This window comes from Desmodus rotundus, chromosome 7 (genome assembly GCF_022682495.2).
Source record: "Desmodus rotundus isolate HL8 chromosome 7, HLdesRot8A.1, whole genome shotgun sequence".
In the NCBI taxonomy this organism is placed as follows: Eukaryota; Metazoa; Chordata; class Mammalia; order Chiroptera; family Phyllostomidae; genus Desmodus; species Desmodus rotundus.
The window spans coordinates 95571925-95596607 of record NC_071393.1 but is presented as its reverse complement, the minus strand read 5'-3'; the positions used below and the strand labels follow the sequence as shown (position 1 = coordinate 95596607).

Sequence of the window (24683 nt, the reverse complement as noted above, 5' to 3'; positions counted from 1 at the left end):
TTTTTTTAGAGTGGTACAGAGAGATTTTGTGGCTCTGGATTGGTCCTGAGGCGGAGCAGGATGGGAGACGAGGTGAAGGTTACATATAGAACGAGGAAGTGCTAAGTATTTCCTTTTCCTGTGGGAGCCGCCGGGCCGAGAGGAGTGTGCTTTCTCCTCTCAACGCCATGGTGAGTAGAACTTTTCCCTTCTGGTCTTTCCCCATCTGTTGGGCCGGCAGGAGTGGATTGAGGGTTCAGGGCATAAGATCTTATGGAGGGGAAGTAGGGAAAAGGAGACATGGACCAAATGCATCTGTTTGTTGAGGGGAGTTGGGTAGTGGGGCCATACGGCGGCCATCTTAGAGGCAACGTGGGCCTTCAGGCACAGGGTGCTCCAGCTTCTGGAAACAACGCAAGACACCATATGATTCTCTGGCGCAGAGGGTCTTTTGGCGTTGTAGCTTTCCTTGATCTTAAAAGGCACGAGCTGTACTGAAAATTTGGGAGTTCTTGAGTCCTAAGAGTCGTGGTGAGTCAGTTTTAGGCCTTGTAGCTCCAGGTGCTGATTAATAAAGAATATTCTATCTTTTGAGGCAGATTTGTTTTTAAATATTTGTATTTCCACCATTTATCTGAATTCCAGTCTGTTCACCTTAAGAATGTCCTCTATCAAAAGGTTTCTACTCCCCTTAAGAGTTTGACTTGGTGTCCTCTAAATCTTTTAGAACTCAGCCCGCTCATAGTATTGCTGATGAACAGAATGGGCAAAAAACTGCTGTTGATTAGAGTGTAATTGAGTTAGGCGTAAAATTCACAGTAATGTTGGTGGTAGTGAGTTCTTTGCACATTGGGAATTGAAAAGGAGGGAGCAGGTGGGCATTAAACAATCAGAAACAGTGTGTCTGAAGCGAGTGGGCAGGAGGTTCACCAGATTGTATAGGCCATGCTCCGGACTTGTCGGTTTTATTTTCAGGTGGTCAGTCTTTGGAGAAGGTTGGGCAAAAAGTAACAATCAGTGTTTTTATTAGTAAGTTTTGAAAAATGAGTATAGAATGGGATAAAGGGGGCAAGGATGGAAGTTTGGAGGAATAGAATTGTAGGCAAGATTTGCTGACATTTGGGGTGAAAGTTTAGGTAGTGGTTTTAATCTGCATTCTCGAATCTTTCTCAATTCTCAAATTCTCAAAAAAAAAAAACAAACCCAAAAAACCCCAAAGTGTTGTTTCAGTCATTTCACTTTGTGAACCCTGGTTTGAAAGCTTAGTGATAAACCATTCTCTTAGAAAATTATGTAGTACAACTTGATTCTAAGTGTTCTTCCAGGTAAGAATTATTGAAGTTAGTAGACGTGACGCGTTTGTAACGTAGCCCTTGTTTTAGCTTTAGGCAGTGTCACCCTCACTAAACTCTGGACTCTTGTAACTGAGCATTTAATGGCATTGATGGCACATGAGAAGAGTGCTTCTGACATTTCTTGTCAGTATAAATACGTTTTCCTTTTTCCCAGGCGTGTGCTCGTCCGCTGATATCAGTGTACTCCGAAAAGGGGGAATCATCTGGCAAAAATGTCACTTTGCCTGCTGTGTTCAAGGCTCCCATTCGACCAGATATTGTGAACTTTGTTCACACCAACTTGCGCAAAAACAATAGACAGCCCTATGCTGTCAGTGAATTGGCAGGTATGGATTTGGATCTTTCATGTTTTGATGTTTTAAGAGCTGCTTAACAGCAGTGATGACATTCCACTCCATTGGTCCGTGTTTCTGAATCAGATGATTTTCCTGGATGTTCTGATGCTGTTTGCTGCCGTGCATAACTGTCACATTGATATGGTGGGGTAGCTAAAACTTTATTTCTTTCCAATTTCAGGACATCAAACCAGTGCCGAGTCGTGGGGTACTGGTAGAGCTGTGGCTCGAATTCCCAGAGTTCGAGGTGGTGGAACTCATCGTTCCGGCCAGGGTGCTTTTGGAAACGTATCTTTTTTTTTTTGTCACTACCTACTTATCAGCCGTCATGGAATTTAGCAGACTGGTCCTGGTTTATTCATGTTAGTAGTTTGAAAATATTTTTGTCCAAAATACTAATAGTGTTTAGCTAACTCTAGACAGATTTAGAATCTGGAAGATTCCAACAGTGGCTTTACGTTAGAAAGTTTTACTTGCAATGATGTTGTAATTTGCGTCTTACTCTGTTCTCGGCGACAGTTGCCTGCTGTCAGTAAGCTGGTTCAGGAGGTTGACGAAAATTCTTACTGAGCAAGACATAACCTTTTTTAATTCCTAACATTTGAGAAATATGATTCTTAACTTAGAAAAATAGATGTGTCGTGGGGGCCGCATGTTTGCACCAACCAAAACCTGGCGCCGTTGGCACCGCAGAGTGAACACAACACAGAAACGATACGCAATCTGCTCTGCCCTAGCTGCCTCGGCCTTACCAGCGCTGGTCATGTCTAAAGGTTTGTGATGTATTTTATATTGCAGGAGTGGTACAGGATACCCATTTTTTCCTTCTACCAAATACTCTGTTCAGTCTGACAAATCAGTTACCCGTGAATACTATAACATGGAAGTAATTCAAATACAGTGATTTAGTTTATTAGAAAACTTTCTACTTCATGTTGCCTGTTGTTTTTAACTGTCAAAATGATGAGATTCCACTTAATTGGTCCGTGTTTCTGAAACACATGATATTTGTGGAAGTTCTGATTGGGTAAATTGTATACCACTTTGCTTTTGTGGGTTATGTAAACTTTCCATTTTTCAAAAGTTTCAGGGTAACCAGCTCAGTGTTAATTGGCTTTGTCAGGTCATCGTATTGAGGAAGTTCCTGAACTTCCTTTGGTGGTTGAAGATAAAGTTGAAAGCTACAAGAAAACCAAGGAGGCTGTTTTGCTTCTTAAGAAGCTTAAGGCCTGGAATGATATCAAAAAGGTAGGTTTAACGTTGGTAGTCCTTCACAAATTTGTCAGAATTTAATTTTCAAAACATTGCTGCCTTGGCTGGGTAATTTTGTTGGGACATCACCCCAGTATGCCTGCAAGTTTGCACGTTCAGTACCCAGTCAGGGCACATACAAGAATCAACTAATGAATGCGCCCATAAGTGCAACCACAAATTGATGTTTTTGATTCTTTGTCTTTCTCTCAGAAAAATCAGTAATTTTTTTTTTTTAAAGATTGCTGAAGGGTAGTATTAACCACAAGTCTTGGATATGATTACGTGTGCGAGCAAGTACACTGGAACCGTGTTATAGTCACGCACTGCTTAACAGAGATACAGTCTGAGAAATGTGTTAGGTGGTTTTGTCCTCCTGTGACTCAGTGCTTAACACAAACATAGATGGGAGGTATCCTTCTTAACTACGTCCCTAGGCTACGTGGTATACCATTGTCTATATATGTGGTTTTTAACTCTGAAGATCCATTACAGGATAGTCTTAATCAGAACACAAAACCTCCTCGCTTCATAGGTCTATGCCTCTCAGCGAATGAGAGCTGGCAAGGGCAAAATGAGAAACCGTCGTCGGATCCAGCGCAGGGGGCCCTGCATCATTTATAATGAGGACAACGGTATCAACAAAGCCTTCAGAAACATTCCTGGTAATTATTCTACTGCTTTCGTGTTTGATACCCTGAACTATGCAAATTTACTCAACTTTTATTATGATGAGATTCCACTTACGGTCCGTGTAAGACGATTTGTGTTTCTTCTGTTGAAATACACATTCCTGAATTCTCCTTTCCCTTTAAAAGGAATTACTCTGCTTAATGTAAGCAAACTGAACATTTTGAAACTTGCTCCTGGTGGGCATGTGGGCCGTTTCTGCATTTGGACTGAAAGTGCTTTCCGCAAGTTAGATGATCTGTATGGCACTTGGCGTAAAGCAGCCTCCCTCAAGAGTAACTACAAGTGAGTGTCTGCATATTCACATATGAATCCATTCATAGATGTTTATACCATGCCTGTTCACATTCAGAGTTGGTTTGCGTGTTTTAGTCTAAGTGGATTGTTTTGTGTTGCTATTTCCCTGTATGTACAAATGCAATATGCTGATATGGTGAGATGCTGTGGGGAGTGATAGGGGAGTTGAAAATTTTCATTGAATTCTGGGGAGCTTTAAATGGTTAAACATTGAGGTTCATTTTAATCACATGAGAAATAAGAATTGGGCATCTTTTCAACATTTTCTTGATTTTTCTTTCAGCCTTCCCATGCACAAGATGCTCAATACAGACCTCAGCAGAATCTTAAAAAGTCCAGAGATCCAACGAGCCCTCCGAGCACCACGGTAAAGTTGCGGTATTTACAGTAATTCTTGCCCCAACATCACTATAATGAGTTGGTTATTTGTAAACCGTGGGTAATGTAGGCCTGGCTGGTTGGCTCAGTTAATTGGAGTGTCAGTTCCATACACCAAAAGGTTGTAGCTTTGATCCCTGGTCAGGGTGTGTATGGGAGGCAGCCAGTGACTGCTGCTCTCTCCTTGCCTCTAAAGTCAGTTTTTTAAAAAGCATGTCCTTGGGTGAGGGTTCTTAAAAATGTGGATAATGGAATAAAATGTTAATATACTGTCTATCTCTTAATAGCAAGAAGATTCATCGCAGAGTCCTGAAGAAGAATCCACTGAAAAACCTGAGAATCATGTTGAAGTTAAATCCATACGCAAAGACCATGCGCCGGAACACTATTCTTCGCCAGGCCAGGAATGTGAGTGATAATTTGGGTTTTTGCAGATACAACAAGTCTTTAGAAAGATGTGATTTTTTAGATTTTCTTCCTAATTTATTGCAGCACAAGCTCCGGGTGGATAGAGCAGCAGCAGCACTAAAAGCCAAATCAGATGAGAAGGGGGTTCCAGGCAAGAAGCCTGTGGTAGGAAAGAAAGGAAAGAAGGTGGTTGGCGTTAAGAAGCAGAAGAAGCCTGTGGTGGGGAAAAAGGCTGCAGCTACCAAGAAACCAGCAGCCGAGAAGAAGCCTGCAGAGAAGAAGCCCACCACGGAAGAAAAGAAGCCTGTGGCATAAACTTACAGTTGTTTATCCCATAAAGCACAGACAGCTAGTTTTGAATAAATGTGTCAAAGGCAGTGAGAAACATGACTCGTTGCATCTGTTGTGTGACTCTTGCTTAGAATTGTTTCTGGTGACACTTGTTCTCTATAACCCCAGCCTTTCATTTGTTAACGGTCTGGTCTAAAATGGATTGTTGGATTTATACAAAGTCCATGCTGTTGAATTGAAGGGAGAATGCTCCATAAATATAATGTAAAGTCCAATCCATTTTGTAAGCAATGTTTTGAGAAAGAGATAGTAGTGAGAAAACTTGAATCAGAAATACACCGAAACTGTTAAAATTTAACTGCCACCCCCCCCCCCCCAAAAAAACTAGAGAATTTCATAAAGATTTGACATTTCTAGTAACCACAGGAGGGCGTGATCAGAATGCACATCTGAGATGCAGCAGTGAGAAAACCCGGTTTCCTTAAGAGTGCTTGTGTACAACCTGGGACAAGGCTTAGAGGGTATGCTTGCCGCCCTCCTGTTTTGGCTCTTGGAATAGTGCCAGAAGTATTTTCCAGTTTGCATATTCTGGAATGCATATGTTGGTCAAGCATGTACCCAAGGCATGTTAGTTTTTTCTTTTAGATGGTTGAATGTCATTACCCTAGAGTTGACTTCATGTTAGGGGGGTTTTTTCCTTCCTATTGGCAGTCAAAGCTGAGGCAAGAGTGACAATCCATTTGCAGATTCCAGAGATCCCAGTTCCCTAGCTCATAAGGGCACCATCTTCCAATTTGCTGGCTGCTTTATTTTCATGCTCACTTCCGCGGTCTCCTGGGAAACATTTTCATGCAACTGGGAATCTGCCTCCAACAACCAACATGGGAGCTTGTTTCTGTGCTGGATGTTGCTGATAATCTGCCTTCAAAAGGAGGTTTCGTGGTGTTAACCACTTAACCCTAGGCAGGTTGCTCCATTGGTTAGAATGTCCCATAGGCCAAGGTTGCACTTGGTCCTCGGGGCACATACAAAAATTGACCATTGCATGAAGTGGAGCAGCAGCATCGATGTTTCCCTCTCTAAAATCAAATTTAAAATATAAATCCAACGTCACATTAGTTTTATCTCCCGGTTCCATACTGTTCAAGGCCCTGTTTTTCAGGAATCCTGATTACTATTCGAGTTTGGGTTTTACGGGTTTAAAGCCTCGGGATCCTCCCGGCAGAGAGGGCAGGAAGCGCCTCATCCCACGTGCAGCCAGCCTGCAGTTCCATTTCCGGGACACAGGCTGTGACATCATCACCGAGCGCCCGGCAGGCTGGGCTGCCTGAGGAGACACGATGCTGAGCAGGCTCCAGGAGCTGCGCAAGGAGGAGGAGACGTTGCTCCGGTTGAAGGCGGCACTGCACGACCAGTTGAACCGGCTCAAGGTGACCCCGCAGCGCAGCCCCCACCCGCCCCGTCACCTCGGGGCCCCCCTCCACCCCACAGTGCCCCGGCTCGGCTCTACTCGGCCCCCAGGCGTCCGCAGTGCAGCGTTGCTGCTGGTGATCCCTTCCTCACCTGGCGGTTGGGGTGCTGACCTGGTGGTAAACAAGCTCCGGGTGAGCTTGTTTTGAGATCGCGGGCCCAGCTCAGAACCTTGATCCTGTAGGTCTAGGTTGAGGCCCGGCAGTCTGCACGTTTGGCGAGTTCATTCCCACACCAGACCTCCCGGAAATGCAGGTTTTACGAGCCACTCTTCCCAGGCTGTATTGCCGCTTGAAATAGCTCTAGCATTGCAAAGCTAGAAGAGACTCGCACAGTCTCCCACTGTGCGACGGACAACGAGGCCCGAGAGAAGAGACTTGTTGCAGTTCCCACTTTGTCTTTCCACAGCGGTGACAGACTCCACGGCCTTGACCGGGAACAGAGATTTAGGCCCACCAGGACCATTTCCCAGACCTGTGCATTACCATTCACCCTTCAGCCCCATGATCCTGATAATTCCTGCTCGGCACCCTTCTTCAGGATCCTAAGTCCAAGGGAGCTAAGGGTTGTGAAAGCCCATTGTAAACTGAGAAGCATTGTGCACAACTGTGACATATCAATGTATAAGCACTTTTCCTCAGGACATTTGTCGTAGCCCACACTTAACATTCTCAGGGCACCACAGTACCTGTACAGGTACCTAATGTGCGTGTGTTGATAATGAACTCCAAAGCCTAAATTTCTTTATGTTCCTGAGAACAATTCCATTTCCCGTTCTTCCCACCTTCAGTTTCTCATTACTAGGTGGAGAGCTCACACCTAAGGAATCTGCCCTCTGTGGAATCAGAAGATGACACTTGGCTTTTTTTAAGGACTCACTCTTTGTTTTCTTCCCAGAGCCGCTAGGGCTGGGGGAGTGGAAGCCCTGGCTCAGTTGGGGCACCTGTACACCCAGGGGAAAGGGACTGGAGGCTTCCAACCCGCTCTCTCCTGCGGCAGGGAGATTACACTGTTTTCACTTCCTCTCATGATGCCAACCGTCTACAGCATGGACAGTAAAACTTTCCCGCATCAGTAGCCCAGGGAAATAGTAAGGAAAATGTCCTTCACTGTTCTTTTCTAGGTTGAAGAACTGGCCCTCCAATCAATGATTAGTTCCAGAAGAGGGGATGAGATGCTGCCTTCTCAAGCTGCACGTGAACAGTCACATGACGTAAGCTAGTGAAGTGTTGGAGTGGGGAGGGAGTGCGAAGCCCATTCTGCTGTCGTGATGTTTGGAGGTCAAAAATTGTTGTAAATTACATTACGAAGCCCAAGGGACTGGGAAGTACTGATAAGAATTTTCTAGTTTTATAAACTGACTACTTAGTATTACTGTTTTAGACAAGAACAGCCCAGCTGGTTACACCATGATTGATTCATTCATTAGGTACTTATATTGCCTCCACCATCCTAGTCATCTACCTTTTGCATTACTTTAATGAACACAAGGAGAGGAGAGGTCTTTGCAGGGACGTGGCAGACCTCTTGCTCTGTGAACAAGTAATGTGGGGTTCAGAAATAGAAGATAACTTCAATTGCAAAGCATGGTGCTAACAAGTGAGTTCTAGTCTTCATTGTATCCTCCCTCTTCCCAGATTCCCTCATTTAAATCAGTAAAATCATAATCTTTCTAAATATACGACATTTGAACAGTTAGTTGTGTGAAGCCCTTTAAACCCATTTGAAAGTAGTACATCTAAGCCAGCATAATTCTTATATAAGAACCATGTTTGTAAATCAGGCGATATTCTGTGAGATCTAGGGCATTTAACTTCCCATTTTAGCAATGCAGGTTGGAGGGAAGCCTGGGGTAGAATTTGGAGAAATAGGAAAGTGGTCATACCTCTTAGTGGTAAATACTGGGAATGAACACACAATTGAGATTCGGGTTAAAATGTGCTGTTTTTGAGGCCGGTGCCCTCCCTACTAATCCATGATGTCCTTGGCTAAAGCAGATGTCGGTGCATGTAGACAATGAAGCATCCATCAACCAAACTGCACTGGAGTTGAGCACAAGGAGCCATGTGACAGAAGAGGAGGAGGAGGAGGAAGAAGAATCAGATTCCTGAAGTGGGGAAAGAGCCAGGATTACTTATACAAATTAAATCTCGAAGTCTCAGAAACTTCCTTCCAAACATTCTTGCCATGGGCCCTACGGCCTGCTTTAAAGAGAGCAAGAACTTCAGGAAGATGTGTACTTGCGAAACTGGTTCCATCAATAATTCAAGTTTCGGAACACTTTACCAAAAATCAGTGACACGGGGAAAAGCAAAGATGCAATGTCTGAGCATTGAGCAATGTGGGTGGTGCTGTGTCTATTCTGGTCAGATCCAGTAATCGTCTTCAAAACAACATTTCCTCTGAAGTGCTATTGAGAAAGTCTGACATTTGCCAAAAGGGCAGAGTGTAAGTACAAGCCAGCCTTTCCGATCAACAAGGCCTCTTGTAAGCAAATCAGTGTAAGGCTGTTTGCATACTATTGTACCCTTGTAAGCATAGCCAGAGTCTAGGAAAGAAAGAAGACAAGGACAGAAGGCCACTTGAGGGCACAGGCTGTTGCCACCTCTCAGCGATGTCCAGAAACGCTGCCCACTCCAGACTGTTTTGTGTGGCTGTCGTCACATCTAGGTGGAGACGCCACTGATAAAACGTGCTTAGAAATAAACTAGATGAGTAGCCATCGTGCAGCCTCGGGTTTCCAGAGAGCAACAGGGAAACCGATCAGCTCCTCCTCTGGGGAACAGAGTATGGCCGGGCGGTTTAAAACCCACTTCGTGACTTAGGAGGAAATGTGTCATTAGGGAAGGAGTCACTGTGCTTGGGAGATTGGATTTTTAGAATAAAGAGATGATAGTTACAGAGTAAGTGTTGTTAAAACTTGGTGTTTGAAGTTGAAAGTTGTTTCTGCATACTCTCCCTTTGCCATTGAATGCACTGGTGAGTTACTTAACTTTATAAAAGTAACGTGCCCTGTCCATGCAACAGAAAAGCCAAACACAAAGAACCTCAAGCAGAACGTCTTATGTAACTGTTCCAGAAAAGAGACCGTGTTAATAATTTTCATTAAAGTTACCTTGAGCTACTCGTACGGGAAGTAGCAGGAAGTTTAAATGAACATGTTTCTTAGAAAACACAATGTGAAGATAGTTTTGCATCAAGGAAAAGCATCAGGGTTATACATTTTGGGGCCTAATGTAAAATATGAGCATGGGTTTGCAAGAGCTGGGAAACTGGCTACGAATTCCAGCCCTACCTCTGACTGCTTGCCTCTCACATCTTTGAACTCACTTCTCTGTTAAATGAGGGTATCGTACCTGCTCTATTTTTACAGGTTACTGTGAGATGCTAATGAAAAATCCAACTGGGGTCAGTGTTTCAGAAGTTTAAGGAACTTGGCATGAGGAACTCAAAACACAGCAAGACTGATGCAGGGAGCATCATTCTGGAGAATGAGATAATTCTCAGTAATTACTGGGGGGAAAAATCTTCTGCCTCTCAAAAGTAATACCTTTAGACATGAAGAGAATTTAAAAGCACCCCTCAAACGATAACGAGCGTGAAAGTGTTCAGATCCAGATTTTAGACTCCAAGTTACACCATCCCTTCCTTCTCAGGTGGCATTTGCCCAGCTTGAGACATTCTCAGTAGCGGTGGCACTTTCTCTGCTAGCGAAAGACAGAATGAGGAAGGTGTGGGTATTAAACCTTAGCCTGAATGTTTGTATATCAGAAAGTATGCTGACTTAGAACAGCCAGCCTCGCAGCAAGGAAAAAATGGCGAGCTGAGATGGCAGTATATATAACACTGACCAGTTTTAAAAATCTTGGCTGTGTTCCAAGCTCTGGTGGCTCCAGAGTGGAACTACCTGCTCAGATTTACCCAGATTCTCTCTTTAATTTGAAAATAAAATAGGCATTTTATTTTTTAATATATACTTACTTTTGGCTTTCTATAACCTGTCCTCTCAAAGAACATGAGGTCTGAAGAGGTGCTGACCAGGACCTCCAATGACATGGACCTGAAGTTCCAAAAGTCATTTCAAAGGAGGAGAGGGTACCAGTGGCCAACTGAGACAGGGCTTTGTTTTTCTGTGACCTCACTGCCACCTCACAGCCATGACAATACCGGCACCAGGCATATTTCTCCTCTCCAAAGGTGGAGTAAGTGGAGCGAGTGGAAGGGGAACCAGCGCTCAGTGGGACAGGGCAGCAGGGACAGTCCCAGGTGGGGCTCCAGTGCCAGCCAGGCCCTGCTGACCACCCCCACTTATTGCTGCTCCCGTATGTAGTAGGAAGGATGTTCACAGGTCCACGGGAAAGGTGGTTGGAAGATTCACAGACAAGGGTGTCTGCTGAGAAGAGATGGACAAAGTCCACGGTGGGAATTTCAGGAAGCCCCGTTAGTCCAAAGCACTGCACTTGCCCTCCCGGTGGCATTTCCACCTTCAGGCCTCCTTCCCCCTCACAATGATGCTTGGCTAAACCATCTGACTTCTCCTATGTCAGAGACACTGAATACCCTAACTCAAGGGTAGAAATACGCTTCAGCCTTTAACTTGGTAGTATATTTATTAGAATAAGAGATTAGATTTGTTAAACATTTGGATTAAAGTTGTTAAAAGGATTTCCATACAATTTTTAGGCACTATACACACTGTTGTTTACAATAGCATCAGTATTTGAATTTGGGGAAAGATAAATCTCATACATTTTAATGCCTTGATACACTGGTGACATTCAAAGTAATTCTACCATTTTAGAAATACTAATCCAAACTTAGAGACATATACCACTAAATATCCCACACAGTATATTTAAAAATAAATATAGAAATACAACCAGAAGTCTACAAATCATCAGAGTAGATACACTGGTGAAGCCCCAATTATTATGGCAGTGAAGGGCTCTGGCTAGATTTTGATGGAAATTGCTGAATTCTACACCAAAGGCGAAAATATAATAAAATAACATGATACACACTTTCTGATGCTCATTTTCATAGCAGCAAAGCATGCTTCACATGCACTGCCTGTGAAGGATCTTACAAGGCTCCTTCCTCAAGTAGAGAAGGTATGCCTGGCAAGAGTGAAGTACCACCAAGTGTCAGAGAATCCCCAGGATCCAGGCGGCCGGCCAGCCAATCCTCGTGAGGGACAGCAGTGCAAATTTTCAGTAAAATGACTACCCACAGTCACCAAAGTTTCACTGTAACTCAATGTTGCACATGATTTGATCATCAACATACACAAAAATAGCCCCAAGCGCAAAGCCAATCCACTTAGGGGAATAATAAGAAGAATAAAGACAGTTGTATTAAAAATGACACAAATAGAATTTTGGCACATGCTGTGTTCTTCATCCTTTGTCATATGTGAAATGCATGTCTGAACAGAGACGTGGGAAATAGGTCTGAAAGCAACATGACACGCCACTGGGCAGGGGACTTGCTCTTTGCTGTTTCCCAAACGCTTAGACACCAGCCGCATGGGTTGGCGTGCTGGGCTGGTTAAGGCCAATGGTGGAGCAGAGCCAACCTGCAAAATCCACTTCCTCAGCATCAGATCTCTTGATGAAAGCATGAACCTGCATGAGGAAACAGAGGAAGCAACGATAAAAAGCCACCAAGAAGGAAAATTCAGGAGTCCTGGTAGTACAGAGCTCATGCCACTTGAAAGTAGCTCCTGGAGCCTCCTGCCCTTGAGCAGCTGTGGGGGCCAGGAGAGCAGGTCCGGCTGCCGGACAAAAGACCAGCTCTCCCTGGCTCTGCCAGCTACACCAGCTGTGAGGCTTTGGGCAACTGGCTCGCCTCCCTCAGCCTGCTCTCTCCAGCTCTGACATGGGGATAGTAGCTCTGCCTTCAGTGCCTCACACAACTGTTAGGAGGAACAAAGGAACTGACAAAAGTGCATGTTACACTGTACAGGCTCTACAAGACACGCAAGCCCAGGTATGTATAGCATTACTTCTCAACTCCCCTCTACCACCACCACCAAACGAGAGGCGGCGAGTGGAGAGTAGCTTGGGGAGGGAGCTAAATAAAAAGTCAGCTGGTCAGTATCGGAAAAAGACCCTGTCCCTGTGAAGGGATGGGCTGGACTCAGGGCTGCAGGGCCATCCCAGTTTTTCCTTTAAACTGATGGGAGGACAGAGGAGACTGGTATCTGGGACCCTATGGCAAGGCCAGCTGGACTGCTGTGGTCATGCAGAGCAGGGGACCGACTCGGGAAGTACTAGATGGATGACTCACAGGAGAACAGAAGAATAATCAAGTAGTGTAAGAATCTGAAATAAATGAACTTACCATGAGTTGCTTCAAATCTGCTCTCTCTGCAGGGTTTTTAATTAAGCTTAAAGGAAGAAAGATAACATGAGAGCTATTGCCTGGAGCTGCTTCTACCTCCAATTATGTACTTATGTTTACCTCCCTGCCCTCCCCACACCCTATAGGCTCTGAGCAGAGCCTGAGCCTTATTCACCTTCCTGTTCTTAGCACAATGCCATGCCCACAGCAGGTTAATAAATGCTTGCCGAACCGAGTAAGGCCAAAAGGCAATATGCCAAAAGCAGCGGCTACTTTACCAACTGCAGTTGTCAGGTCACCTAAGAAGGGCAGGAGCCGAAAGGATCACGAAGAGGGGAAAGGACAAAGCCGTGCTCCCCCAGATGGGGTGGGGAGCTTGACAAAAATGGGGTACTCTTCCATATAACAAGGAGCCAACTTACCATTTATTCACGAAATCTTGAAATTCCAGACTGAATACTCCACTGGGCAGTTTCGGAGGAGGCTGCAGATACATGTCGACACGTGAGAAATGCTGGGCTTCCTGCCCCAGCCATCCCTCCGCCCCAACCCCACCGGGCAAGGCTGCCCTTATCCGGTCAAGCAAAGGCCAAGGGTGGGAGGCCAGTGGCTGGCTACTTCGTCTCTCTGGCGGAACCATTGGTCTCAAACCACAGAACTGGGGCCAGGTCAGTGTTCCACCACTCACTTGGCTAATTACTGAATAGATCACTGCTCCCCTTAAGCCTCAGTTTGCCGTTCTATGAAATGAGGGCCTAATGACCCTTTCTAGCTCACACTGTACAACAGAAAATCTTGGAGTGTGGCAATGCAAACAACAAGCAGTTACCAGTGGCAGCAGCTACGGGCATATGCAAACCACCAGGCACAGTCCAGCCCAGACAGCACTTGAGGAAGTCATAGAAGGCTAACTAGCTAACTAATAAAATATATCCTCTTTCTAAGCCCCGAAGGAAATAGAAAGGTTAATTAAACATTAACTGGCAAAGGACTGGGTCTGAAAGAATGTTAGCTGCACACTCCAGGAATGAAGCTGTATGCAGGCGTCAGAGCAAGAACACTGGCCACAGGTCTCATTTTCCCCACGTGCATGGTGGACATGACACAGGGCTACTCAGGACAAGGCCCTGCAGTATCCTGTGCTCCACACAGCTCCTCAGGAAACATGACCCACCCCTGTGACCTGTGCAGGGACCGTGTGCAGCTTCCTTGTGAGCTTACCTCCAGACCCTGCCCAGGATGCCATTGCTCTGATGTGTTGCCCAAATAAACAAGTAATTTGAAACTAAAAGTTAAATATTGACACTACCAAAAATGCCCAGCCTAGCCCTCTTCCCCTGAATGCCTTATAAGAAAAGCAGGTGATCTGAGGTCCAGGATTTAAACCCAGGTTTTAGGCCCAACCTGCAGACTGTCCCTGCTGCTCAGGGGAATGTGAAGGGGACATCCAAGGGTGAAACGAGCAGCTGGGCCTCCAGAGGCCATTCCAGTCTTGAGTAGGAGGGGCCAGGCAAGGGAGAGACTGTGTGCCAGTAGAGTGTGAGGTGCATGCCCCCATCACCATGCAGCCCAGCCTCCTGGGAGGTCCAGGATGAAGGTGGGGAGGGTTGGGAGGAGTAAGTGGTAAGGAAGGAATAGCAGTAGGTGGGAAGAACCTGAGCTTTCATCCTGGAGCCTCAGTTTCCTCACCTGTATGAAGAACTTAACAAAATCAACTTGACCCACCTGGGCAGTGCTTAGAGACCTGATCAGGAAAATGTGAAAATATGGAAGAAAGCAGTGCACTCTAGGTGACTGGCAGCTGCACATATAACCTCAGGCCATTTCTTCCCTTAACTTCCCTTAACTCCCACCCAGCACCACTCAGCTTCGGGCCCACAAAGTGGAACCCAGGAATACAACAGTAGGGGATGGCTTTCCTGACCACCACAATGCAATGCTCATGGCCCTTCCCGGGTCCTAAAGCAGCCATGATCAGACCCCGAACTTCTTTTCTATGGCCACGGTGCTTAGCTTAACGCCGTGCAGTCACGAGAGAGAGGTCGCTAACCTCCCTGGCAGACTGTGACCCAGTGATGGTGGCTTAGTACTGCTGGGGTTACCAGGATCTTCCCTGTTGAGTTTGTAATAGATAAGGGGACCTTCTGGGCTTTTTGGGACCTGGTTTTAGAGAGCAATAAGGAAGTATGGAAAGTTATTCCACTAGTCTTTTGAGAAAGAAGAGAACAGGGTGATGCCCTTTATACCAAATACCCAGGCTGAGTGGGGGCCTTCAACTGCTGCCCAACCATGCCAGAAGCTTATCCTGGTCCACTACCCATGCTGCCCTGGGGCCAGGAGCACTGGCCCTACCATCTGAAATCCTGTCCTGAGCCCTGCCCCTCCCCTCTGAGCAACCACGGTGCTAGCCCATAGCTTCCCATTCCCCTCAAACCCACCCAAATTTCATGAATGCTTATCAGTCTCTTCCTCCTTTGATCCTTTTTTTCATTTAAACATACTGGTATACATATTTACATACAATATGTGTTCCTTGTAAAAAAAGTCAGCTAACAGCAATCAGCAAACAGAAACCTTTGATCACCTGTCATTCCATCTGTGGTATATTAGTTTCCAGACCTTATACACACATACAAACTATATACATATATTGTTTCTGCACCGTCGCTTTTTTATGCTCACTGCTTTTTAATGGCACAAGACAAAACCTAATGTTGCAGTTATAAATGTTTTTGCCTCGTCTCCCCTACACAATCTGAGCGTCTTCACGACTCAGGACTTCGGATTTTCCACCTTTGGACGTCCACCTCCTTTCTGCCACCCCACAGCGCTCAGCACATAGTAAGTGCACAAGAAACGCTTGGTGAATGAAGGGATGAGAATGTAAGTAGGTAAAGTGGAGGCTCCTATCTGAGAAAAGAGGAGGGACACAGAGTTACCTGAAGATGTTCCCTGGGGATGGGACTGCTGCAGCCTCTAAACCAGCCACTCGATTCCAAAAGCATGACGCACAAAGCAGAACCCAGGGACCCTGAGGCCCAACCAGCCCATTTGGTGGGAACAACTCACAGCTTTCCCAGTTAAACCAACTGTGAGTCTTTTCTTAAGAGGAGCAAACAGATTCCACGGTCAAGGAAGCCATGCGGTACTTACCTCGTTGACTATGTAATCCAACAACTCAAAAATTGCCATGGGAGGTCGGCTGTCCATTCCATAAGCTAGAGATTTTATAAAAAGAAAGAAGAAAACGCTTCTCAGAAACAGACAGGATGATACTTGCCAATAAGGGGCTAGATGTCGACCATGGATCCCAGGAACCAGAACAGGGTAGTGGACGACAGAGGCACAGGCCTGAACAGAGGGCACCAGCAAAGGCACAGAGTAAGCCGGCCAGGTATGAATCTGGGCTCTGCCACACCCAAAGGTTTTGACCTTGGGCAAATCAATTGTCACGGAGCCTAGTTTTGAGTTGTATAAATAGATAATTATATCTGCCCTTTCTCTCTTCCTTATGTTGAGAGAGAAACAAATGAAGTAATACTAAACAACTAAAAAACTTAATTTTAATTAACTCTGAACTTGGGTGTCTTCCTTGTATACCCCAGAGTCATGGGCCACAGCCACCAGCCCCTTCAATGCTTCTCCCTTCTTACACGCCCTCTCCCATGTGGGCCTCCTAAGGGTGAAGTCCAGCCAGGTCTCCTGGGTCAGACAGGACTGTCCTCGTGGGAACTATGTTAGAAGAAGATGGCGGGCAGAAGCCTCCACGTATCAGCTTTCCTTCACAGTACTCGCATTCAAAGAGGCGGCACAGTGCTCGCCACCTCGGAGTCAGACTTGGCCACTTACAAGCATATGTGGCCCTGGCAAGTCAAGTGCTCTGTGCCTCAGTTTCCTCGTATCTAAAATGGAGATTATAATAGTGCTCACGCACAACTGCTATTAGAATTCGATAATGGTAGGCAAATGCATGGAGATAGAAAACAGATTAGTGGTTGCCAGGGGTGGGGTCGGGGGAGTTGGGAGTGAACGCTAATGGAGGTGAGGTTTCTTTTGGGGGTGACGGAAACATTCTGTGACGGAATTATATAGTGGTGATAGCTGCGCTACATGGAGGAATATACTAAAAACCACTGATCTGAACACTTTAAAATGTGCATTTTCAGTTACGTGAATTTTATCTCAGTAAAAATATCTACCTAAAAAAAAAAAAAGAAAAAGAAAATGTCATGATTTAAAAAAATCAGATAATGCATGTAAGTGCGGAGTGCAGTGCCAGGAACATAGTGGGCACTCAACAAGTGGCAGAAGTGGCAGTTACAACGGTGATTTCCTGCACCTCCCTGCACTCTTCTGCTCTGCTTCCCACAGCCCCAGCCTGGCACCCAGAGACAGGGAGTCAGTCTCGGGAGAGTATACAGAGAATCAGCGCTCCAGAAATGCCCGACAGTAAGGGACCCCCACAGCCCAAGCTTGGGCACACCAGGACACTCACAGCTAAGGGGCCTCCCAGGGGTCCTTGGCCTGGGTGGTGTCTCAGCCGCATCTCCCTCCACCTGGCACCCAAACATCAGCTCCAGCTCCTTGGCATCTGGAGGAGGGATGGGATACCTCCCAATCGCCATCTCAACCAGAGAGAGCCCCATGCTCCAGATGTCCGACTGCACTGAGTAATGAGTCCCCTGGAGTCTTTCTGGCTGCGGAGAGACAGAAACAGTTACAATCACCTGTGAGCTAACCTGGGCCCATGCAGGAAAGGATGGAGGAGTCCCCATGGATGCTCAAAGGGAGCCTCAGGGACTCCTGCCACTTTGAGACTCGTTTGCACTGCAGGGGAGTAGCGTTCCCCACAGGGTTCCAGCCCTGGGTCTGTTGATGGCTTTTATTTTCTCTCTCCGGAACTCAAATCCCATTTTAAGATCTCCACTAACCTCTTAAATTTTGCCTGTTGCCTGTTCCCAAATACTGTGCTTACCAAGTCCTAGCCAGTCCCATGGCTCTGACCCCTCCTCAATTCTCTGTCTCCCCTGTAACCTAAACAGCATCCAACCCAGCTGAACTCTGGCCGTCACCTCAGCTGTGGTTCCAGCTTTGCCCAGCCTGGCCACTGTCTTGCATGTGTGGGGCAGCCCACCCAGAGTCCAGCGTGAGAGGCTCATCTTGTTACTTGAGTCTGAAGCATGAAGCTTCTGGTGCACGGGTCATGAATGAGATGGTGCGGTGGGCAGAAAGAAGTTCTAAGCCCAGCTCTACCACTGACTCACTGTTCTTGGATAACATGAATGGCGAGAAGGCAAAGGATCTAGAGTCAGAAGACCTGGGTTCAAATCTGAACTCTGGGACTTCTAAGCTACACGATCCTGAGCCCCCATTTCCTCATCTATAAAATGGGGATGATGATGAAGTAACAGCAGTAAGAACATAATAAAATACCTGCTCTACTTAGTTGGATTATTAGAAAGGTTAAAGCAAAAGAAAATGTGTGTTGTGTGTTGCAAAATGCTGTACAAATGAGTTGTTGATGGGAAGAGGCAAAGGAAAAAGCATATAGTGCTAGAGAAAAGCATTATTTGATATAGCACATGTATTTCAGGGACCCTATTAAAAAACCCTTATTCTGACCATCATGCATTTATTTAGACATCAAATTATCTCTCCTGTAGGACTTTTCCCTAACTCCAACACTGGACTATTTTGGAATTGGCCACAAAACCACAAAAACTCAAACCACTACAAAACCCCTGGATCAATAAGTCCCAGGGCCTGTCAATTGATTGTGAAATTGAGTCAGCAGCTGAGTGGCCCAGTTTTTAGACATGCAGAGATGAAGCAATGAGGGGAGGGCAGGGAAAGAGTAGAAGAACGTTCTGAAGGGCCCAGGGGCTTCAAGTTTCCTGAGACTGGGTCCCTGGAGCGGAGGGCGGAGACGGGGGTGAGCGCCGGCTGAGGGCTGCTGACCGTGACTGGCGCCATGGTGAGGCGGGGACGGCAAGAAGGAATGAAGATGTGGACACGACCTCCCGCACAGGGAGGTCAGGAACAGCTGACAGCCTACCTAAGAAGCAAGTTAGTGCATGCTGTGGGACGGGAGACCTACTGGCAAGAAGATCTAACTTTCAATCCTGGCTCTGCAAGGTTAAGTGAGCAGGTCACTTAACCTCCCTCAATCTAGATTTCCTCACCTCTAAAATGAGAACAATAATCTTTACTTCCTGGGACAACCACATAGGGGTCATGCATCAAATGAGGTCACGCAAAGATGTGAAAGTGCTCGACACAGACCACATAAAACATCCTCTATGCAAAGATGCCCCGAGCCTCTGTGCCCGGCCCCTGCAACCCAGGCCTGCCCTCATGTCCACCTCCACAGGGACCTCTGGCCCCGCTCAGCACTCATCCAGTCAAGTTTCCCCCTTTCTGAATCGTCCTAAGGACTGTGCTAGCCATTTCCCACCCATTCAGTCAATCAAATATTCACCCACTCACCAACCACTCCCTGAGCACCCACCATGTGCCAGGCCCCGAGCCAGACCCTAGAGACAACAGAGACACCTATGTCCTATCCCTGCTCCCAAAGAGCTCGCTGTACAGAGAAAGGACGAGAACAAGCTAATATTACCATGGCGTGGGCACAGCCACACACACAGCTCCAGTGGCCGGGGGAACCACCAGAGTTGGCAGCAGGAGGAAGACCTTTGTGACGGGGTGTCAGATGAACTAGAGCAGAGACTCCAGCCAGGAGACACGGTAGGTGGGTTTTGGTGAGAGGCAGGGACAGTTAAGTGGGAGACATGCGGTGAAGAGGGAGAAAAGGGGCTGGACTGAGAAAACAATTCTTAATAGTCTCACAGCAGCTGGAGAACTGGGAAGGGAGGTTAATGGCTGATGCTCAGGTCTCTGCCTTGGGAAACCAAGGAAAGAGTAATGCCATTTACTGCTAATGGGAAAGATGGGGCAACCTGGGGTGGGGCCATGTCTGGGTGTGTAAGGTTCGAAGTTCTGAAGACAATCAGAGAGAGGTGTCCAGAGGGTAGCTGGAGCTCACAGTCTCTTCAGAATGGAAGCCCAGCTCTGGGAAACATCGGAGTACTAGCAACAGACTGAGCTGTGATCGGACAACCTCTTCTGGTGAGAAGAGGCCCAGGAACCCAGTTATGCTCCAAGGCCCATGAAAGGCGGAGACCATCTCCATATTTACCACAGTCTCCTCAGGGTGGGGTCACAGGGCTTCACCGATCATTCCCCCACCTTCTATCACCTGGCTCTGGCTCCACAGGAAAGGCACCCCCTTAGCTCCTAACCAGAGCAGAAGCCCACAAAATAGAACCCACGGCTCATACCGACATGTAGGACCTTGTGCCCACGAAGGAGTTGGCCATGGAGTCGATGAGCTGCCCGCTGACCCCAAAGTCACAGAGCTTGATCTCCCCACGGGAGTTCACTAGGATGTTGGAAGGCTTGACATCTGCAGGGAAAAGAAAATTGAAAAGTAGAAACTCTCTCTGCCAGGATTGGGAAGAGAAGTCAGCACTCCACGGACAGACTAGCTCTGACCATGAGCCCCAGGACACACACCGCCCCCGGCACAGAGCCAGCCCACAGCTTGCAAATACCTTGTAACTGTGGAAAACTGTACCCCACACCACCATGCTTTTGACATTGTTTCTGTAGGTGCTGACTCTAATGTGTAACTGGTAGATAAACAGTATGTTTGTGGAAGAATCCTAGGAACAAACTTCAGAAGACAGACTCCGACCTTCAGGCATCCCGGCTCCGGGAGGTTGGTTGACCTTCCGCCGTGGAGCCAGGATGACGTGAAGCTGGGAGATGGAAAACCAGGATGACTAAACCAGGATGAGACACACCAGACTGTCACCTGCCTTAGCAGAATGGACTGTGCTCATGTGCACGGAGAGACTTTTCAACCCCTTCCCTTGATCACTTTGTTCTGGTCCCCTCTCCCTCCTTATAAAAACCTCTGCCTCCACTGAGAAGTGGAGATGGGCTTGGGGGCATGAGTCCCCCGTCTTCCAGACGACCGGCATCTAAACAAACCACTTTTCTTCACATTAGCACCAGCCTCTTGAGTATTGGCTCTTCTGGGGACAGACAGCCGGGCTGGCTTTCAGTTACAACTTAACACCGATACCCCTTAATCCCCCTTGTTCAGGGTTAAAGGAAAGACTGTGAAGAGAGGAAATGACAAGCTACTGTAGAAGCAGAACAGAGAACCAGTAAATGTCAACTCTTTAGGAATCTAGACTTGGCAAGGTGACTCATGGAAAGAGTCAGTTACCAAGAATAATCAAGATTTCAAAGTCTGCTGTGGCTGGTGTGGCTCAGTAGACTGAATGCAGGCCTGCAAACCAAAAGGTCACTGGTTCAATTCCTTGTCAGGGCACATGCCTGGGTTGTGGACCAGGTCCCCAGCTGGGTGTATATAAGAGGCAACCAATTGATGTTTCTCTCCCTTTCTCCCTTCCTTCCCCTCTCTCTAAAAATACATAAATCTTTAAAACAAAAGAAGAAAGATTTCAAAGTCTGTGGCTTCAAGCACCCCTATTGGCAAAAAAACAATAACTATGGCTGGATCATAAGGGAGGAAGAAAAGCACCAATAATAATAACACCTGAATGCTTGCTGAGGCTGCAGACCAAAGACTAAAGGGGGATGGAGTGGGGGTGGGACTTCCTATTTTTGACCTCAGTTACAAGCACAGAACATGTGGGTTTCATGAATATGAGGTCTGTCTAGAAAAAGTCCAACCATCATTAATATCATGAGAACAGTTTGCACGACACCGATGTAACCAGGCAGCCAAGGAGAGTGGCCTGGAATGTGCATGTGTGAACAATGATGACAACTTCACTGTACTAGTCAGTGGGGGCAGAAGACGCCGCTGAGTGAGCACGCGTACTGTCTGGCTGCTGTATTCAAAATGACTGAGTAGAGCAGGGGTGTCAAACTCATTTTCACCGGGGGCCACATCAGCCTTGTGGTTGCCTTCAAAGGGCCAAAATAATTTTAGGACTTATTCCTTAGCCGTTAAGGAGTTGAAATTACATTCGGCCCTTTGAAGGCAACCACGAGGCTGATGTGGCCCCCGGTGAAAATGAGTTTGACACCCCTGGAGTAGAGCAACAAATCTGTATCAAATTTTGTGTTAAGCTTGAACATTCCTCCGTGGAAACCATTCAGATGATACAGAAGGCCGCAGCTATGGGCAACTGGTGATTGGCAGCTTCATCACAACAACGCGCCCACTCATGCATCACGTCTCGTGCAGAGTGGTTTGGCAGAACATCAAATCACCCAGGTGACTCAGCCCCACTACAGCCCAGACTTGGCACCCAGCAACTTCTGGCTTTTCCCAAAACTAAAATCACCTTTGAAAGGGAAGAGATTTCAGACTGTCGATGAGATTCAGGAAAATATGATGGGGCAGCTGATGGCGACTGGGAGAACTGAGTGGGTCCCAGGGTGCCTTTGAAGTGGACTGAGGCATCATTGTTCTATGTACAATGTTTCTTGTATCTTCAGTAAATGTCAGTTTTTCATATTACACGGCTGGATATTTCTGGATAGACCTCGTGTGGCAGTGGTTAGGAGGTGACATGAGTCTTTCACTGAAGTGACTTCGCTAACAGCCTACACAGTGGCGTGTACCTGTTAGTCAAGGAGAGCCGGAGAACCAGGAAGGCCTGAAAAACTGCTCCTCACTGTGGTCAAGGCAGTGCTCCCAGTACCAGCCCCGTCCCCCTTTCCTGCACACAGACCTTCCTCACATTGCGACCTAGCTGCCGTCACCACTGCTAGGCCACTGGCCATTCCCTCTGCAGAGAGAGGTAAACTTCCAAGTATTTTCTTCTACTGCCTCTCTGATTCAAACAGCTGCCCTATAAAGTGGGCAGACCAGGGCCAAGTAGTAGTCTCATTTACAGGTAGGAAAACCGAGGCTGGGACTCAGTAAAAGTCCCCAGGCCAGGACTTTGTGGGCAGACATCAGCAAACATGAGACCCACTTGAGCAGGCCACATGTTAGGGACAAAGTCATAAACCATGACAGGGAATCTTTCACAGAGTAATATAGACACTATATAGAACATCTGGAGATCAGAGTAAACAACAACTCCCCACAATTCCAACCTCCAAGAACTGCTATTAACATTTTATTTTTCCCTGTAATACTCTCAGGTGAATGCATTTATTTTTAAATAGATTCTAATAGGTCTATTTAAGAACCTTCCAAGAGTAAACTGAAACAAAACAAAACAACCCACCCTTTCATATCCCAGTAAGTCCTTCCCCTGCCCAGCCCCCACCTAGCCCCTCAACACCCCCAGCCCGGGGGTGGGGGGTCATAACCACAGCTCCTGGCCACTCTAGCCCCTCTCCCCCTACCATCAGCTCCAAGAGAGAGGAGTGCTGGCGATCTACCCACCACCGCAACCCCAGAGTGAGGACAAGGCCTGGCACACAGCAGGCGCTCCAGACGATGTGGACGACGGAGCTGTACGCACGGGCGCCGATGCACACGCTCCGAGCCATCTGTGCATCTCTGTAAGGCCCACCCTCGTCACGTCACAGGACACAGGAACGCGGACCTGCGCCCCTTCCAGACCCCTCAGCAACCCCGTGTCTCCTACAAACAGATGAACAGAATGTAGGCATCAGAAGTGGCCTTAAGGAGCATCTGGTTCCTCCCCCTCATGGTGGCAATGAAATGTCTAAGGCCCAAAGGGGTCCAGGGACTTGCCTAAGGTCACACGGCAAAAACTGAGTAAAGGTGGAATCAGCATTCAGACTTTCTGATGCCTACACCTGCCCTCTTCCCACTTCCCTTGCTGCCATATTACTCAACGGTTTCACCCGTTCACTGATCACCTACTACAGGCAGGTCCCAGGGGGACAACAGCAAGCGAACTGATCATGTGTCCAGTGTAAAATGAAGCTGACATTATAGTGTGAGGAGACAAACAAAAACAAACTGAGAAACCAGTGTGCAACGTCCGGTGGTCTCCAGTACCGCGAAGAAAATGGAACTACCACCACCATGAAAAAGCGCGGGCGGGGCAGGAGGTGCTGCCCTGACGGGCCACGAGGGAAGGCCTCGCTGTATGGACAGCCCTTGCGCAACCACCTGTGTGGCCTCTTGGAGAATTACGTCAAGCACAAGGGGCTATTACAAACTTTAGGAGGTCAGGGACTAACTTTCGTTTCTTTTCCAAGCCTAACATTAGGACAAGCCCAGACGATACCTTCAACCGAGGATGTCCCCCTCCCCACAGTACTGAGGCCCTCACCAAACAGAGGACAGAGGACCGGAAGTGATGCTGAGTAACAGGACAGAACCGGAGGAACCAGGCCTGTGATGCTGCTTGCTGGGGCCTGGCGGGGAGGGCACATGGAGGCATCCAATGTGCACTTCTCTCTTCCACACTCCCACCAAACGCCACGGCACTTCATCCCAGTGCTTGGCCATGAAGCCTTCAGCCCCCTCACCTTCCAAATGCTCCCATGGCCGATTTAGGAATGGCCTGTTAGGCTTTGTTTTAAAGCAGAAGAGTGGAAGTGACTAAAGGGACAAGGCACTCAGATGCAAATCCTTGGCCCTGCTGCCTGCGGCCTTGAGCAAGCCACATCGCTCTCCTGGTCTGTGGCTTGCCTATCAGCACAGCAGCTCTTGCCACCTCACCAGGTGGAGCCCAGGATCAATGTAATGAAGTGTGGGCATTTAAAAAGCACAGCAGCCCTGACGGGTGTGGCTCCGTGGGCTGGGCATCATCCTACAATCCGAAAGGTCACCGATTCAATTCCTGGTCAGGGCACATGCCAGGGTTGCAAGCCAGCTCCCCAGTCGAGGGCAGGCAAGAGGCCCTGATTGATG

General features: G+C 47.2%; 3 protein-coding genes and 3 non-coding genes across 7 annotated transcripts in view; 5 read left to right on the top strand and 1 right to left on the bottom strand.

Moving 5' to 3' along the window:
• Nucleotides 1-15: 15 nt before the first annotated feature.
• On the top strand, nt 16-5083 carry RPL4 (ribosomal protein L4). Its single transcript, XM_024567279.3, has 10 exons — nt 16-170; nt 1489-1660; nt 1851-1957; nt 2304-2442; nt 2793-2917; nt 3456-3585; nt 3739-3895; nt 4191-4274; nt 4573-4693; nt 4778-5083. The coding sequence occupies exons 1-10, from the start codon at nt 168-170 to the stop codon at nt 5006-5008; spliced, it is 1269 nt and encodes a 422-aa protein (XP_024423047.3). The 5' UTR covers nt 16-167; the 3' UTR covers nt 5009-5083.
• Nucleotides 1709-1779, top strand: LOC112312065 (small nucleolar RNA SNORD18). The gene has a single exon (XR_002975519.1). It is a non-coding gene; the product is annotated as a small nucleolar RNA SNORD18 (small nucleolar RNA).
• On the top strand, nt 2144-2242 carry LOC112312066 (small nucleolar RNA SNORD16). The gene has a single exon (XR_002975520.1). It is a non-coding gene; the product is annotated as a small nucleolar RNA SNORD16 (small nucleolar RNA).
• LOC112312064 (small nucleolar RNA SNORD18) lies at nt 2625-2696 on the top strand. The gene has a single exon (XR_002975518.1). It is a non-coding gene; the product is annotated as a small nucleolar RNA SNORD18 (small nucleolar RNA).
• Nucleotides 5084-6286: 1203 nt separating the features above from the next.
• SNAPC5 (small nuclear RNA activating complex polypeptide 5) lies at nt 6287-9361 on the top strand. Of its 2 annotated transcripts, none has more exons than XM_024567751.3 (3): nt 6287-6414; nt 7578-7667; nt 8452-9361. In XM_024567751.3, exons 1-3 carry the CDS (start codon nt 6325-6327, stop codon nt 8563-8565), a joined length of 294 nt encoding a protein of 97 aa, XP_024423519.1. In that variant the 5' UTR covers nt 6287-6324; the 3' UTR covers nt 8566-9361. The 2 variants fall into 2 exon arrangements, with proteins under 2 accessions (XP_024423519.1, XP_045057414.1); XM_045201479.2 differs by having other exon boundaries at nt 8449-9361.
• A 1684-nt stretch (nt 9362-11045) lies between these two features.
• Nucleotides 11046-24683, bottom strand: part of MAP2K1 (mitogen-activated protein kinase kinase 1) — a 77508-nt gene continuing 63870 nt past the window's right edge. The window contains exons 6-11 of the mRNA XM_024567676.4: nt 20137-20261; nt 17292-17493; nt 15950-16014; nt 13219-13280; nt 12797-12842; nt 11046-12078 (exon numbers count right to left, since the gene is read on the bottom strand). Coding sequence (XP_024423444.1) covers nt 11965-12078; nt 12797-12842; nt 13219-13280; nt 15950-16014; nt 17292-17493; nt 20137-20261 — 614 coding nt within the window. The 3' untranslated portion in view covers nt 11046-11964. The remainder of the gene's footprint in view (nt 12079-12796; nt 12843-13218; nt 13281-15949; nt 16015-17291; nt 17494-20136; nt 20262-24683) is intronic.